The sequence below is a fragment of the Daphnia carinata genome, chromosome 4, assembly GCF_022539665.2.
Source record: "Daphnia carinata strain CSIRO-1 chromosome 4, CSIRO_AGI_Dcar_HiC_V3, whole genome shotgun sequence".
Lineage (NCBI taxonomy): Eukaryota > Metazoa > Arthropoda > Branchiopoda > Diplostraca > Daphniidae > Daphnia > Daphnia carinata.
In genome coordinates this window covers 1,401,453-1,418,426 of record NC_081334.1, presented here as the reverse complement: position 1 = coordinate 1,418,426, position 16,974 = coordinate 1,401,453, and the positions used below count along the sequence as shown (strand labels likewise).

At 44.9% G+C, this 16,974-nt stretch overlaps 3 protein-coding genes across 4 annotated transcripts; 2 read left to right on the top strand and 1 right to left on the bottom strand.

Annotated features, from left to right (window-relative positions):
- Position 1: 1 nt before the first annotated feature.
- Positions 2 to 966, top strand: LOC130695321 (protein OPI10 homolog). The gene is made up of 3 exons (XM_057518447.2): positions 2 to 161; positions 232 to 361; positions 447 to 966. The coding sequence occupies exons 1-3, from the start codon at positions 132 to 134 to the stop codon at positions 887 to 889; spliced, it is 603 nt and encodes a 200-aa protein (XP_057374430.1). The 5' UTR covers positions 2 to 131; the 3' UTR covers positions 890 to 966.
- A 97-nt stretch (positions 967 to 1,063) lies between these two features.
- On the bottom strand, positions 1,064 to 3,136 carry LOC130695334 (transcriptional adapter 3-B-like). Its single transcript, XM_057518465.2, has 9 exons — positions 2,810 to 3,136; positions 2,613 to 2,744; positions 2,409 to 2,540; positions 2,196 to 2,339; positions 1,914 to 2,125; positions 1,733 to 1,857; positions 1,531 to 1,664; positions 1,317 to 1,475; positions 1,064 to 1,242 (listed from the first exon to the last, which is right to left on the bottom strand). The coding sequence occupies exons 1-9, from the start codon at positions 3,008 to 3,010 to the stop codon at positions 1,102 to 1,104; spliced, it is 1,380 nt and encodes a 459-aa protein (XP_057374448.1). The 5' UTR covers positions 3,011 to 3,136; the 3' UTR covers positions 1,064 to 1,101.
- A 46-nt stretch (positions 3,137 to 3,182) lies between these two features.
- LOC130695284 (rho GTPase-activating protein 190-like) lies at positions 3,183 to 16,963 on the top strand. 2 transcript variants are annotated; one of them, XM_057518397.2, is made up of 21 exons: positions 3,183 to 3,560; positions 5,689 to 6,038; positions 6,819 to 6,966; positions 7,055 to 7,144; positions 7,214 to 7,465; positions 7,533 to 7,886; positions 7,963 to 8,429; positions 8,497 to 9,668; positions 9,740 to 9,950; positions 10,015 to 10,516; positions 10,804 to 11,391; positions 12,054 to 12,248; positions 12,486 to 12,530; positions 12,927 to 13,117; positions 13,181 to 13,472; positions 13,919 to 14,215; positions 14,582 to 14,679; positions 14,785 to 15,199; positions 15,277 to 15,405; positions 15,474 to 15,582; positions 15,664 to 16,963. In XM_057518397.2, exons 2-21 carry the CDS (start codon positions 5,868 to 5,870, stop codon positions 15,860 to 15,862), a joined length of 5,925 nt encoding a protein of 1,974 aa, XP_057374380.1. In that variant the 5' UTR covers positions 3,183 to 3,560; positions 5,689 to 5,867; the 3' UTR covers positions 15,863 to 16,963. The 2 variants fall into 2 exon arrangements, with proteins under 2 accessions (XP_057374380.1, XP_059351073.1); XM_059495090.1 differs by lacking the exon at positions 3,183 to 3,560 and having other exon boundaries at positions 5,645 to 6,038.
- Positions 16,964 to 16,974: the final 11 nt, after the last annotated feature.

Here is a 16,974-nt window from a genome sequence, read left to right as displayed (position 1 = left end):
ATTTGGAAAAAATTCGAATGAAAAAGGATAGTAATCGTTGCGATCGCGTTTCTGAACCACTTTGTACTTATATTATCTTGCGAACCATATTCTGTCTCGTGGTCCAAAACTGAATCTTTCAATTCGCTGAAATGTTTGGTCTTATTGTGGCGGGACGTTTGGTAAGTTCAAGAGACAAATCATTTGTTGACATTTGTGTCGAATGCACCTTTGTTGATACGTTTTCTACAGGTTCAAACAGACTTTCAACAAATATCAGAGGCACAGTTTGCCATTACCATTCCCGATGCTGATAACATCAATCATTTAGTTGTGTTTTTAACTGGCACTGTACCATTTCCAGATGGATTTGGTGGATCAGGTATAATTGTGGAGGCTTCATACTTCTTTACTTATTCTTTATGATCCAACATTAACATCAATTTGCTAAAAAAAAAATTCTTTAGTGTACTTCCGATGGCCAGAGCCAGATCTAGCAACACCACCAGTATGGCAACTTCTAGGCCACCTCACAAACACTAAGCCATCAAACATCTACAAAATCACTGGGTTGAAGAAGAATCCAGGTGGTTTCAATCCAAGTCCATTCGGACAGAATCAGGGTGGAATACATCACCATGCTCAAATAGGCATATCCATTGATCCTCTTAGTCTAATTTCCACACAATCCCCTAGTGCCATTGCAGAACCATCAAACACTACAACGTTTCAAGAATTTGCTGAGCGAACTATTCAACATCTTTTCAATTTTGTGGCGAGTTTTGGTGTCACACAATCTCAGATGACACCCAATCCCACAGAAACTTACATACCCATGTCTGCATTAAGAAACTGGTATACTAACTTCACCAGAAAACTAGAACTGAATCCTCAGTTCTGGAGAACCTGAAGCTCATTGAATAATCATTATTTGATGAAATCATAATTGTTACCATGTGTTCAATACCTCCTCCTTTTGAGAATAAAATTTTTCATACCTACCCCAAAGCAAACTCACGAATATCATTTTCTATTGCGGAAAACCATAATACGGTTTCTCTGCTCGATTTTGTTGCAATCCAGCACCATTATAAAGTTTTCCATGTCTTTATTGAAAAATATTTACATCGGGGCCCCAGTGTCTAACTGTTTGACAATCGCCTCGCGATCGCGAAGGGTTTTCCACATTTGGTCTTTTTCCTTCTTAGTTAAGGGTCGTTTTTTTTGTTTTGCCGCCACCATTTTGCGATATGTATCTAGTACCTAAAGAATAACGATTGCAAACACGTAAAAATGTAAACAAGCTCGATACCAAAAGAAGACAATAATATTACTACTTCAGCATCCGCTGCAATCAGCTTTTTACGAATTTCTTGACGTTTCATTTCTTCTTGACCGAGACGATAAAGTCGTTTTAGCTGCTTCAAGTTATGCTGCGATATGGCTCTCAATTCTCCTTGGCACCGACGTAGCTCCGTCAATATTTCATCGTCAGCCTTCATTATTTCGGTGGTTATTAAAGATCTATTTCAAACTAGACAATTGAGTTACCGGGTTAACAGTGGCTTCATCGGCTGTAAGAATGCCTTGTTCTTCTAATTCCTGGCGGAGACGGCGTTCAAGCGCAGCAGTCTGAGGTCCGTTGAAAACTGGTGCTTTTTCACCAGTGGATTTGGCATTTTCGTCTGTTGTCGTGGTTGAAGATGTTAAATGTTTTTAATCGAAAAAAAAACGAATGTCTAGGACAGTATACCTTGTCCTTCCGATTCCATCGTCTCTTGTATAGATGTTACGATATTTTCTTCCAAAAGGGCTGAAATGAGGCGCTGAGTCATGGGTCCGCATATTCCTGTTGTAGACGTAGAATTTGCTTCCCCACTACATTTATGTAATACTGAGAAACTTAGCATGTGGTAAAAATTTTGTCTCTTTACTTGTTTTTAGCTGCAGCGTCCATCAGTCTTTGAGCCTCTTCTGTTCCTGAAGTCCCAGAAGTGATTTTCTTTTTCTCCCCAAAACGAGAGCCTTCTCTTTGTTCCTGAAGCAAATCATCTTCTGCCCAACGATGTGTGTAATGACGGCCGAGAGGTGGGATTTTCAAATATTCTTCATCGTCATTGTGAGTCGAGATCAGTTCTTCCACAATCTAACTTATCAATACTATGTGTCAAGAAAAAGGAAGAACAACAACTACTTTTTGCTAACCCATGTTTTACCTTTAAATCGTCATCCGTAAACGGAGCGCAGTAGGGTTCTACGGAAGCCCAAAACTTGTTTGGTGTATCGTTTTTGGCGGTAGACGTTTTCATGAGTTCTAAGGGAGGCAACTCTTCCACTCCTCCTTCAGGTAGTATAGGTTTCTGATCAATTTTGAGGTGAAGAATTAGTTGGTTTGAAGTATGAAAACCCATCTTTCAAAAAATATGTACAGCTAGAGCAGATTTGATCTTCATTTGCTTCAGAAGTGGAGGTGTATGTGCATCCCTAAGTCTTCCTTGTTGGTCCTTGAATTTTTTTGGCGAACGTTCATCCTGTTTTGAACGTTTTCCAGGAGATGGAGGCTGAATGACAAGAGGGAATTTCAACTACTTAATAGCATTACATAAGGTGGAGTTATTGGATAGCAAAGGTACCTTTTCAGTCATTCCAGCTATTTCCCTTTGCAAATTCAAGGAACGTAAAACCACACAATTGAGTAGTGTTTCTAGTTCCATTTGTAAAGTATCCAAGTCATCCATCATGACACCCCCATCTTCTGGACGTGCCTGTAACTGTAAAATGAATAAATAAAAAGCAGAATTGGTAAAAAAAGTTAAATATGAATTTAAACATTAAACAATAATATTTTACTGGCTGTGAAACGGGGTAAAGCTTTTGCATAGTCGATAGCTCGGACGTCAGCAAGAGATACTTCTTCATCAGAGTCCTCCGGTTCTGACACTCTCTCTCTCTTAACTTTTGTAGCGGATGTTGACCCCTTAACATTGGCTGCTCCTTTTCCTTTAGAGACGTTACCTTTCCCCGGCACCATTTTCGTGCACGGTTAGTATTTTGCACCACGGCAAGTTAAAATTCGAGGGAAAAATCGACGATGTTTATATGACTGTCCTTCGAAACGCTCAACACATAATCAAGTATCGCGGCTTAGATATCGGATCGATTTCCTGTAAACGATTCGATAATTATTCCCAAGATGGCCGACCTCCTATGGCCGACAACCTCGAGTTTCTGTGACATTAGATATGTCTCATGACAGTTTATCATTTACACGAAGTTAAAAAGTAGTGTGTGTGCGCCAGAAGCAGAAAAGAGTTCTTAACTGGCATATTTGTGGTGTTTAATCATTACCACATTTTGAGTGAAAATTCTTTTTTGTTGCATTCTGTGATGTGAGTGGGTTGTAACATCTGTGTCACTTGCTTTGAAGAACCCAAAGGGGGTCGAGTGCGTGAGACAACCTTCAATAATTATTGAACATTAGAGTGTTTCCTTGTTACAGTCATTATTTGATGACATTATAAAAGCGGGTTTCAAGCTGGTTTTTATGCGTTGTGATTGTTGGAGCTGTTGTTCATTACAAGGTGAGGAAACTTGGCTGTTATTGCACAATCGTCACATTTGGCTGGTGAAACTTGACACTTTTATGGATCAAGTACATTCTAAAAATTCCCTTCACTGCTTTATTATTAGCAAGGACTTATTTGGTATGAGATCCTTTGTCATAATATCTGACTGAATTTAGTGTAATCTTGTGTGAAACGTAGGAGCAAAAAGCATTATTTTCCTTAAACATAATCATTTGTGTGACAGGCAAGGTCTTTCGTGGTATCAGGTGGATTGGAAAACACATAGGAAATTCATTTGGAAATGGGTCATTTCTTTTCGCAACGATTGCAAATGGGATACACAGCTGTATGTGCGTTGGCGGGGTTGGGAATGGGGCATGGGGGAATCTGTAGCTCAGGTATTGATCACGTCAGGAGGGAGGAAAAAGAGGAAGGGGAGGAGGAGCGGGGGTTGAATCCGACGGCACGATGGCACTTGGACTTGTGCGCAGCGTCCAACACACACACACTCACATACTTTCTTGATCCATTCCCATCCCTGATCTCCAGCGCCTTTTTTCCCTCTCCATCCGATGGATTCATCTCTTCCAGATTCAAGGCGGAGTCACTAGTAGGGGGGGGGGGGTTGGAGAGAAATCGTATCTGCTTCGAGGAGGAGAGATAGTCCCGTATTTTTTTTCTTTCCCCTTCATGTTCGGTAGTTGTTATTGTTCTTGTGCTTCGGTCTCTCTCAGACGTCACAGAAACGAAGGGCGTCTAGCGTTCTCAAAGTTTGACTTCCATGTGTTGGTTTTTTAGGGTACAGTGCAAATAGGAATTGATTGCATTCAGGCCCAACTGGAATTCCGTCGGCGTGTCATTTAGTAAGAAAGGCAGAAGGGAAGGTCACTTTTGTGGAGCTGGTTTCCACGACGACCGCTCCCTGGTCGACATATCTTCATCCTTCCCCCCTTTTTTTTTAATTTTTCCTCCCAGCTGCTCCGTTCCTCATGCACCGTCGTTAGTTGAGCTCGCATCAGCGGGCTAAAAAAGATCTCGGAATCCAAGTTAACACGGAAACCCAAGATCATTCCATGAAAGACCCCCAGCCATTGGCACGTGCATTCCCTTTGTTGTTACCGGCTACCCCTTTGCATTACAATCCGTCGTTTGGGTTACGATCCAGCGACACTTTAGGGTCTCATACCCAATGCGTATCTCGCGTGCGCGGTTTAATCGGGTCCACCTCGTCGTAACCTGCCGTCCTTCTCTCAAAAGTAAAAAATAATAACAAACAACGCATTAATGGTGGAGAGTATTATCGACTGTGGAATGGCAATGGTGCCGACTAGTGCAGCTGCTGGATTTGACATTCATTCGCTACAATGCACGTTCGTCGGCAACAAACTTGAAGAGAATCCTGACTGTGACTAGCACCCGATAACAAGCCATACGGTGATATTCTTAGTTCCCCTCCCGAAAAATTGATTATCGATGCAATCCAGTGCTTTTGCTCTTTCCCCGACTGAGTGGGCTGTAAAGAAGCTCAGATAATCGCAACACTGATGAGATCGATTGCACACCAGTGTGCTAGTCGTCAAGATCCGCCTCTCCCTTGAATGGCCAAATGCCAAGCCAATCTCGGATGACGCCAAAACAAAGCCATCATCTATCCATTTTATATCCATTTCCAATCGAATGACTCTTTCCGTTGTCTCTCAAAAATGGCCAGTTTTTCTTGTTAGCTTCCCTCCAATTTGATTTGCTCTTGCATCTCCCTACGTGGATTGACAACTCGTTCGAGTGTAGTGTCGTTTGATTTGCCCTTTTCACGTTTCTCGTATTTTTTTTTTTAATTTTGTTTACTTTACATTTGGTCTTTCGAGTCAACTAAAAATCCCTCCCCTCTTTTCTATACACTTGCACATCGTTCGGAATTGCAGACTATTGATTCGAGACTTTCTCTTGTGGTTATAAGCCGTTGAATTTTGGGGGACACACGCAGCTCGTCCTCGTTGCGACGAACCCTGGTGGCGGTAACGTTGATCTTATCCATAAGGCCGGGTGACGTTTCTACATCTAGTTTGTTTTTCGTTTGTTTGCCTTTTTATTCCGAAACAAAAAAAAAATTCGTATTAATTTATTGTTTTATTTTATCCAACAGAGTCATGCTGCTGATCTGGACTATTTGAAAGCGGTGACATCATCAAAGCAAGGTGGAAAGCAATCAAGATGGTTGCTCCATCTCCGGAAGAGTGCGATTAAATTACAAACCGCTAGCCAGGAGCTCGTTTTCAACACCAGCCGTTGGAGGACGTTTGAAACAAAAGACGAAGTAGAAAAATGGCGCGGAAAGCAGAACAGGTGCGGACGCTGAACGTAGCCGTCGTCGGCCTGGCCGGCACGGAAAAAGAGCGCGGCCAGTCCGGCGTGGGCAAGTCCTGCCTGTGCAATCGCTTCATCAAGTCGCTGGCCGATGATTATCACGTCGAACATATTTCCGTCCTCAGTCAGGTTAGTTTAATGTGCAGAGTATTCTGGTAGATGGCCAATGGCAGTGTGTCAACAATACCAAATAGACTGGCGCGATGGCAACGCCTATTTTTATTATATTTTTTTTTGTTTTTTACATTTTTATTGGAATCCATTTAACTATGCTGTTTGGAACCGTTGATGACCCAGTGTAAAGCCCCCGAGGGATAGAAAGCCAAGTGAAAAGAAAGAAATCGTATTAATGGCATGTTTCCGTTATGGGGTTGGGTCTAGAATCAATGACATTCCCGTTGATGTCCGACCATTTTCCTCCCTTATGGGCTTCTGTCCGTTTTTGTTTGTTTTTTTACTTTAAAATTTTCTTTTTTTTTATTATTTTTTTATTTTTTTTCGTGGTTATAAGACGGTCGAGGTATTCCAATGATTTTCCGACCGCCAGAAGCACGTCACCGTGCGCACTGGGAATTTTCGTTTCAATCTTGACTGCATGTGGCGACAGCGGTGGCGACTTCCGCTTCAGTGCCAACGGCAAATTCTCGTTGCCCTCGCATGGCCTTTTCCATCCACGACAGGCGGTCCCTGTAACTGCCCGTCTTTATAAAAAAAAAAAAAATTTAATTTTGAAAAAACGCAATTTAGAATAGTGACGAAGTGCCGCCACTCCCGCGTTCGTAATTAAATAACTGCTCATCGTGTAGTTGGTTTTTTGATGCATGAAAATATGGGACCGCTGGCTGCAATCCCCCCATTTGTTAATGCGCTCATTTTATTTCAAAATTGATTGTAATTTCTTATTAATAGACGGATTTTAGCGGCCGAGTGATCAACAACGATCACTTCCTTTATTGGGGAGAGACGACCAAGCAGGCCGACGATGGCGTCGAGTATCACTTCCACCTAGTCGAACAGACAGAGTTTCTCGACGATGCTTCCTTTCAGCCTTTCAAAGGTATAATGCGCTTCTTAGTACAAACACCCTGTATTTCTACTGATTCTTTTCCCTTTTGAAAACGTTTTGTCACGAAACAAAAATGCAGGTGGCAAAATGGAGCCGTACGTCAAACGGTGTGCCGCTACCAAGTTAACATCAGCTGAAAAATTCATGTACATCTGTAAGAATCAGCTAGGTAAAAAAAAAAAATCAAAGGTTATTTCATGTGTTTTCCAACTTATCACCTTATCGATGTCAACAATAGGAATCGAAAAGGAATACGAGCAAAAGGTGATGCCGGACGGTAAATTCAATGTTGACGGCTTCATTTGCGTGTTTGACGTGTCGATGGTGCCCAGCCGGCCGATCGAACGGCAAATGGAGTACACGGCGACCATTCTCGCCAATCTGGTCAAAAGCAAGAAACCCATCGTCCTGGCCACCACCAAAAATGACGAGGCCTTTGACGGCTTCATCCGCGAGGCCGAGAAACTAGTCTCGAGAAAGGAGTTTAAAGGTCCAGTGTGTATATTCTTTTAAATTTTGTGGCTGCTTCTTGAATATTTTTAATTGCTTGACTACAGGAAGCATCGTAATGGTGGAGACTTCAGCTCACGAGAACGTCAATGTCGACTTGGCTTTCCTCGTGTTGGCCCAGATGGTGGACAAGGCCAAGAATCGCATGCGAGTCGTTCCCTTCGCCGAAGCGGCACGAGCTCGCAAAGATGTACTAGATGTTGCCACGGAAGCCTTTCAGCGCTTGATACGAGCTCAAGTGACTGATTTCCGTGCCCTTTGGTCGGCCACGTCCAAGAAATTGGCCGCAAATCCGGACTACATCCATTATTGTAACCTATTCGGTCAGGACGACGCCCAACGCCTTTTCCGGCGTCACGTTAAGAAGCTCAAAGACGAACATTTGGCCCGCAAAATCAAAGGTTCCCTCATCGACTGGCGTAGTTCATTTTAGTTTCGCAAACTAATGAGTTGTTTATTTGTGTATAACATTTACAGGTTACATGGACACATTGCCCGAAATCCTGCTGGAATTCTTTCCAGATCTGCCCAGCTTAGAGGAAGGCGATTGGGATCTCATCAAAGAGAAGATGCACAGCCACCCTGACTTCAACAACTACTTCCTTGACTGCCCGGCCGATGGAATGTCGTGGGCCGAAACGGATTTGCTGGACAGCACCGAAATGCGGATACCGTTCGACGTGTTGGATACGAGTGAAGCCGAAATGGTTTTCCGTAACCACATCAACACGCTGCAGAAAGAACAACGGCTGCTCGAGTACCGACACCAATTCAAGTCTTTGTTGGAGGAAACGGGATACGTCACGCCCGGAAAAACACTCTCGGAAGTTCAGGTTCTTTTCATGGGTCGTGAATGCTTCGAAGCGCTCTCCGAGGCCGACTGCCACCACATCTACGATCTCCATCAAAGGGACATAACGGAAAAGGCTCGCAAAAACTTCCAGGTCCGTTTTTTTTGTCGTGCTGTTTTACTTTCTGTTCGCAATAAAAATGACGTGTTTTGTTAATTAGGAATTGCTACTGGAACATGCCCACCTGTTTTATCAGTTCAAGAGCATTGCGCCGTCGGGTACAGTGACGCAAGATGACATACGGGAAATCACGGAAGAATTGCAAGAGGATTCGCGTTACAAAGCGCTTGACCGGCTGGACAACGAGCGAAGGTTACTGTTGCTCCAGCATCTCGGTTTTGTCCATTGCCCTATTCGCGAGCATTGTCCAGCTCATCCTAATTGCATGGACGCTGTCATCGAGCGGCTCATCTCGGTCAAAGCTCATCGACCGTCGTCATGGAACCGCAATAGTCAGTGGATGCTGGGCAGTGGCGGCAGTGACAACAGTCAGCTCAGTCTGATCCTGCTGGGCGTTGCGGATTTGGCACACGAGTTGGCTGGCGAGATTCGTGCGCTGTGCGACGAGGACGAGTACGAAATGGACAATCAAGTGTACAGCCTCGACTACAGGATCATCGACGGCGATGTCAGCTTGCCCGAGAACTCGTTCCGAACGGCCGAGTTCACGCCGCAAGGCTGTTTTTGCGTCTTCTCCAACGCCGACTCGTTCGAATACATCCGCGACAGTTTAGAGAAAACCCTTCTGTCCAATCTGGAACAGGAAGATCGATTGCCGTTCCAAGGATTGCCCATCGTCATCGTCATGGCGGCCGAACCGTCTCTCAGCGAGACGGACTACGAACACCTCAAAGGCGAGGGCTTGAACCTGGCCGACAATCTCCAGTGTCCGTTCATCGAAGTCTCGCAATCGTCCTCAACGTCATCCATGGATGGCGGCAAAGTCGGCGTTTCAATGGAAGAGGCCGAGCGTAACGGAGAATCGCCGGCCGAAGTTCAAACTCAGGGAGAGCGATTCAATCCCCACTTAGTCAGCAGCGCGCTGCGGGCCTTAGTCACGAGTATTCAGCAGCGGGCCGGCTTTTTGAACGTGTGCCAATCGTCATCCACGTCCGGACTGATGGACGGTTCATGCCAGCCCGACATCCGCATCATTTTGTCGATGCTCTGCGCCGACCCGTTCTCAGTGGAGAGCGTCCTCGGCCCGCTCCTTTCTCACCAGTGCTGCTTCCTCAGCGGCGAACGCAGCTTGACCCTCGAGACATTTCTAGGCGACTCGAAACGTCGAGTCGAAGTGGTCGTCACATCCTACCATTCGGCCGACTCTTTCAGGTACGTTCAGTTCCATCAGGTTGGTTTCTAATTGCAGCCTAAAACATGAACGGTTTTGCTTTTTGAAACAGGGATGATCTAGTTCATGGCTTCGTCTTGGTGTATTCGACGAAACGAAAGGCTTCGTTAGCCACTTTGGTTGCCTTTTCTCAAAACATTCCTAATTTGCCCATCCAGATCTTGGCTGTGACGGAGAGTGGAGGCGCAGCCAATGCCTTCTTCAGTTCTGAACTTAGTCATCAGCTTATTACGGCCGGCAATGCCGCAGCCGACCGTCTCCAGGTACTCAGCTCATCGCTTTCCTTTTTATGTTTTTCCTCGTTTATTTTGATGTCGTTGTATGTAGGCTCATTTCATGACGTTGACGGCCTCTGCCAATCCCAAATCGGCCATTTACACTCCTTTCTTCAAAGAAGTTTGGGATAAGAAAATGGAAATAGAACAGGCCTTCCAATTAGAAGACGCGGCGGGCCTGAATGATTCGGGCGAGGGCACATTGGAGCGACCATTGAGGAGGACGCAACCCATTCCTCCTCCTCGTCACTTGGCCGGACCTGTTTACGGACGTTGCGGTGTCGGAGTTTACCAGCGATCAAGCCGGGCCGGCTCCAACGAAGGCAGTGGATCGGAGATTTACGAGCGATTGCCAACTGACGGTTCCCTGGGCGAAGACGGGGAAGACGCTGTGTCTCCGACCTACCCAGACGAACGTCGACTAACGCCCAGCGACGACAGCGATCTCTATTCTACGTTGGACCGGCCAATGCAACGTAACAAGAAAGAAAATGGTGTCGGCGAGAGTCTAGTCAAGCCAAGTCATTTCAAGAGTCGCCAAAAGACCAGACAAGGTAACTGCTGTCATTTTCGATTTATTCTTATGGCATAACATTGTGGAAGTTAAGTCTAAAGCGACAGTCCGATGTTCGACTGGTAGGGATGGGAAGTGATCTTTTTTTTTAGCGTTTCAGCTCGGGCCTGCTTTCGCCGAGTGTGAAAAAAGAAAGAAATGCTTGTCGTTCAAACTTTACTCTTGAATTTTCTCCATCTTCATTTGTTGTTTTTTTTGTTTTTTTCGGTCTGTTGGGTTGTTCGAAAAAAAAAAAAAAAAAAAATGTTTTCGGTTGGGTCGGCATAGCAGAGGGTGCTCGTCAGACGTGCCCGAGTATTGATTCGCTTCCGCTGGCCTTCTCCTTCTCGCTGCGCGGTCCAACGTATCCGTGCGGTGCGACGGGAAGTCGAATTCCGGCTAATCCCGCTTCTCATATCATGACGTTGCAAAGTCAACATTCTTTGATGATGACGTCCGCTTTGAATCCGTCTGGACTCAATCCTTATTCGACCCCCATTCCTCATTACACACCGACATCGTCTGGATCGGCTGCTGCTTCCAATCACGCGCCTTCGCCTCCCCCATTCGGCCATTTGGGAGAATCGCAAGAGTCGTCCTCCTCTCCCAAATTGTTCACGCGCGACGGTGGGCCTTGCCTCACGGGCCGGACTAGTCATCGTTACAGTTCGTTTCAGCATCATCACCACCACCATCCGGCCGGACCGTCCTATCCCCCACCTCCTGTGCCCACGAGCGCACCTCCATCGTCGTCACGTTTTTCGCACTTCCAGTCGCTCGGCCCGTCTCTCGTTCAGGCCGAAGCGGCGCTCTGGGGAGATCAACGGCGCGTCGGAAGCAACGGTGGAGCCGATCCGGCTGATAAGAAAAGTCGCGGTGAGAGTTTCTCGCTGTTATCAGTCCCCGGCATGCAGCATATCTTTTTAGTCCGTTTTTTTTTTTCGTTTTTCGTTGCATTGGGTTTTTCTGGATACCATTGTTTTTTTTTTTTTAGAATGGTTTCCATAGTGACGTTTGATTCGTTTCTTTTTTTTTTTTTGAATGCATGGAGTGAGCAGTTTTGATACGATTATAATTAGGAGTATAGCGTCGCCTTTTTCTTGGTTGAAACGTAACTTGATTTCTGGGGCCATTTTCGCCTTATTTTTTAAAATTATTATTATTTATGTGTGTGTGCTGTGGCTTTGGTATGAATTTAGATATCGGCTTCTTTTTTCCGCCGCAAGTGTTATTTTCTGGGGTAGGATTTACGGGCGATGCGGGGGCACAGTATGCATGAACGGTGGAAATGGTGACATTGTAGCCCTGCATAGATTTCGCAGGTCGATAGGCAAAAACAAAAACTCGGCTTTGTTCGTTTGCTCGTTGTACCACAGTGGTGGGATCCGTTTTTCGTTTGGCGTGGTTGCAAATCAGATGATACCAATCGCGTTTTTTTTCCTTGTTTTTTTTTTTTTTTTTTTTTTTTATTATTATCACAATCGGTCGTCATCTGTGTGGTGTGTGGGCACGTGCAATTTTTCACTTGCGGCCAATAGGCGGTGGTTTCCAAGTTTTCCCACCGCCCAGTACACCACCAGAACCGGCACCACCCGACCGAGGCCCGGCCGTTTCCAACCCGCATCCGTCATCGCAAGCGCCGCCCCCTCCGCGTTGGCAGCTCCTTCACGGCGCCACGGCCTCGTCGTCTCTGCCCACCGCTTCCTCGCACACGAGCCTCGACGAGGCGGCATGTATGGATCTGATCCTCACAACCGCACCCTTTTTCTTTTAATTTTTTTTTTTTTTTTTTTTTTTTTTTTTTTTTTTTGAAATCACCCCGCCGACGTAGAAATCAATTAATTATAGCGTATTATAATAATGAAGAGATAAGGCTAGTTCTTTAAAACAATTTATTTGTTTATCTCTAACCGTTTGCATTTCCCCCACCAATTTTTCTTGCGTGACGTTCGGTGCTCTTCATCGCACAGCGGACGCTTCTTGCTCAAGGGACTCGATCTCGACGTCTCAGACAGGTACACACCGCCGACCTATCGTATGCCTTCCGTTGTTTATTGCTGTACGCCACGTTTTGCTACAGCTATCCACCATCCTAGTCGGCTTTTTTTTTTTTTTTACCTCCCGCTTTGAATTGCATGTCCAGGATCATTTTCTATTTTTGATCAAATCAACAAGAAATATTTATTTTTCTTTTGATTTTCTTTCACACACATTTCCTACTCGTTTGTTTTTTAATTTAAATTTTTTTAGTCGCTACTGGGGTTGTGTAGGTCGACAGGGGTCAATATCATGATGACTTGTTGGTCATGCATGCCAATTTTGCCAATTTGTAGGGAACCGTTGTTCTTTTGTGAGTTTGATTTAGCATATAATAATAATGCTCGTTCATTTTTTGGCCACTAAAAAATTAGGATGGATGGACGATTCCGTTTTTCTCCGGTCACGGAACGAGATGGAAGACGAAGCGTGGGGTCAGAGCATAAGCGGCGGCGTACCTGGTGCAGATTCATATTCTCATCGCGCTTTCACGACTGGTCGAAGGAAAGGTCTCCCGCAGCAGCAAGTGCAAATGCCTGGCCATCTTCCACACACGAGTAGAAAGGTAGGAAATGATCTTTGATTTTAATGATTAATAATTTTATTGGCTGTTTGTCTTTTCGAATAGCAACAACAGCAAGTGTATCAACATCCTGGCAAATTGAACCCGAAGGATTTCGCCAACGTGGCTGATGCCATCGCTAGGATGAAATTGGTGTCGAGCGGCAAAGAATGCCCCACTGTTCCACCGCCACCTCCGCCGCGGCTGGCCAAGAGCAAAGATAGCCACGGCCATCGCCATTTCGGGTCTTATGACGGCGATTACAGCTACACGTCCGCTCAGGATGCGTTAGCCAGTGGAACGCAGACCAATACCTCGAAAACTCGCAGCCGCTATCGCCGCGAAAAGGAGCGACCAGGTAAAAAGCAAGAGCTTTGATTTTTCTAATGCAGTTCCCTGCAAAACATTCCCTGTGCCCCGCTAAGTTGTGGCCATCATTTTAAATGGCCGAGTTTCATTTGATTGCAGTCAGCTTTCATGCAAATGGTATCCGTCTTCTAAAAGCTGGGACCCGTCAAGCGATTGTCGTTTTTTCATGTTAATTGTCCTTCCATTTGTGAAGCAGCTTCTGTCCCATTGATTCGCATTATTCTAAACCCTATGTCAATCAACTTTATTCACGCGTTTGCCGGTGAGCTTTCACGCCGCCTCGTATGGGTTAAAGCTACGAATGTCATGCGGTTTTCATAAAGGGGAAGGGAGACATGAACGAAAGGGGTAGGGAGCATGAGGACTAGTTGTAAAAGAAAATGCGTAACACAGTCATCAAGCCCACGCATCAACTGGTTTTTGTGTTATGAGCAGCCGTTTACTCGGACTCGGACAGCAGCGACAGTTCGCTGGATCGCCGGCCGAATATCTCTGGAACCGGACTTGGATCGGGTGATGGAAGTTCGCGGCCGCCTCGCAAGTCGTCGACGCACAAACGTCCCCGCCGGAAGCGAGCGGCCATCCCCGTGGCCACACCTCGCGTTCCAACTTTGCCTTCTGCCAACAGCCAATCAACGACTACCAACTTGCCTCCTTCCGGCATGCCCCTTCCCTTATCGGCACGTTCCAGAGGTCAAACTTCTGGTGACACTACTACTGCTGCCGATAAAGGTACACACATCGGACTCAATTAAAGCATCCCTGAATTTTATTTTCTCTCTCTCACATTTTATTCATATTCTCTTTACTCCTTCCTGGGTTATGTATGAGGTTGTGAGAGAGAGAGAGAGCAAAGGGTTGGGTTGGCTTTCACAATTGATTTTCCTTCGGATAACGTAAACTTGAAAAACAGGAGCTTTTATTTTTGTATGACTTGTTGCTTTTGGTTATGTTTTCAACCTACCCACTTGTGAACTGTATGTCTGCGCTTGCTAATTTTTAATCTTGGGCGCTGTGGTGGCTTTTCTTCGAACGGATCGACAAGGGATGGGGCTTGCACTAAGTAACGCCGGTTTCTTGCCTTGCATTGCACAATAGGAATCGGACCACGGGATCCCATCTACTCCGCTTTACCCGACGATGATCCCGGCATGGATGTGGCATCGCCCCGAGAACGTGATTTGGGATCTCCTTTGGTATTTGACATGAATTGACTATTTTTGTTTATGTGAAAGACGGACGTGCGATGCGACGTTGGATTGGATTATTCTTCATGGCGAACGTTTTGAATGAATTTGCAGGTTGGCTTCATGTCGCGGCAAAGAGGCTCAGAAGGTTCCGGCGGAGTCGCTTCGGTCATGGAGCAAGAAAGAGCCGAAAGGGATCCGTCGACGCAACGACGAAAGGACAAGGCCAAAGCTAAGGACGACGAGAAGCAGGAGAAGAGGCGGTTGAAGGAGGAGGAGCGACAAAGAAGGGAACGAGAGAAAGAGAAGGAGCGCGAACGCAAACGCAATTTAAAAATGAAGGATAGCAAAAAGGAGAAAGCCATACCCATGTTGGAGGATATTGTGATGGCAGAGGGACGGGCCATTCCGCTCTTCCTCGAAACCTGTGTCAAATTCATCGAAGCGGAGGGCCTCGACTCTGAAGGCATTTACCGGGTGCCGGGCAATCGAGCCCATGTTGACATGCTTTTCCAGAAGCTCGAAGAAGGTTTCTATTACGAAATTATTTGTAATGAAGAAACATTTCAATTAAAATGTGCATTTTTTTTTTATACACATCCTCAGATCCCAATTATGATATTCATGAATTGGATATCGCGGTCAATGCAGTGGCTACAGCTTTGAAGGATTTCTTCAAACGGTTCCCTTCCATATTAACGCAAGAGCAAATGAGCGAAATGGAAGAAATTTCCAGTAAGTGATTTAATTCATTCTTCTTTTGATGAGCTTAGTGTGACGTTCTTTTCCCTCGAATCTTTCAGTGACGCCAGATCGAAGTTGCCGTTTGCTGGCACTGCGGGATCTTCTGACGAAAAAGCTGACACCCGTCAGTTTCAATGTGCTCAAGTTCATCTTCCAGCATTTCGTCAAGTACGTCATTGTCTGATAAGCATCGATTGTTTAAGTAACAAACGCCCCTAAAATAATTTTCTATTGTTTGTGCACAAACAGAGTGACGGAAAATTGCAAAGCCAATAGCATGGACTCGAAGAATTTGGCCATTTGTTGGTGGCCTACATTACTACCCTTCGAGTTTACGGATATGGTCCGCTTCGAAATGATGCGGCCTCATCTTGAAGACACAGTTCAGGCCATGATTGATCAGTTCCCGTTCCTCTTCTTAGGCAAAGATGAAATTGTTATGGTTTAATCGTTTGGCCAAGTCAATCTTCATTACTACGCGTGTTTCCTTTTTTCCATGACATTGCCATTTGCGTTTCGCTAACTTGAAAGGAAAGAAATGGAAAGAAACAGATGAACAAAACTAAGAATCTGTTAGAACTTGAGTCGCAGAAACAATAATAATAGTCGCCCCGTCTAATTCTTAAACTGCTTCAACAATTCTCGCATTATCAAGTGTCTGTTTTGTACGTTGTTGTGTCTCGTCCTCGCTTGTTCGTAACATTTTTTTTTTTCTCTTCATGTACATAGCCTGAATTCACGAGCGTTTGTGTTTTCGATTCCGTGGATAGTACCGAGCAATAGGAGCGTGAAGCAGCCACATGCTTTTGGAAAGGGTCTACTCGAAAACTGAAAGACAAATCACCGCTTCATTCAAATCGTGTTGTCGTTTTTGCTTCATTGATTATGATTTCTTGATACCCTCGTGTCATTTTGTGCAACCTTGTTTCAATTTCGGTTTGTTGATCTAACAACACGAGTTTCGCTTGCTCGTCGAATTTTGATTTTTCTTCCCCTTGTGCAGTTTGAACACTGTTGATGCTTTAGACAAAAGAAGAAAAAAAGACACGCGATAACATAATTAACAGCTGTTGTAATTTCGGTCATCAGAGTCGATAAGCTCGATCTGCTGGAAGTCGAAATTTGTCGGGTGGTTCAGGGAGTTTTCTCGAGTCAACATGTAGATATACAATAAAAACTCAAATCGGGGCATAACAAAGCAATCTAAAATCCTATTCTCTCGCCGCTCTCTGTATGTCTTCAATATTTCGCTTTCTTTTCTCCCCAAGCACGATTCGAGCTGATTGTGTGCCATCTCTCGACAGCTGTAAAATGTCGTTTACAGTTGTTTTTTTAATCTCCCAAATTAAATTTTTCGGACATTAATAACCTTAATTTACGATGCTTCGATCTAGGAGCTCGACATTGCTGCTGCCGAATGAGATGCCAACACTATTACTTTACTTTTCAGCGAGTCTCACGTTCTTTGTTGTTGGTAACAGCTCCTACCAATGATTATCATGTTTATCGCAAAAAGAACAAGTCCAGAAAATACAAAAATGAAATATCACATTGATTTTC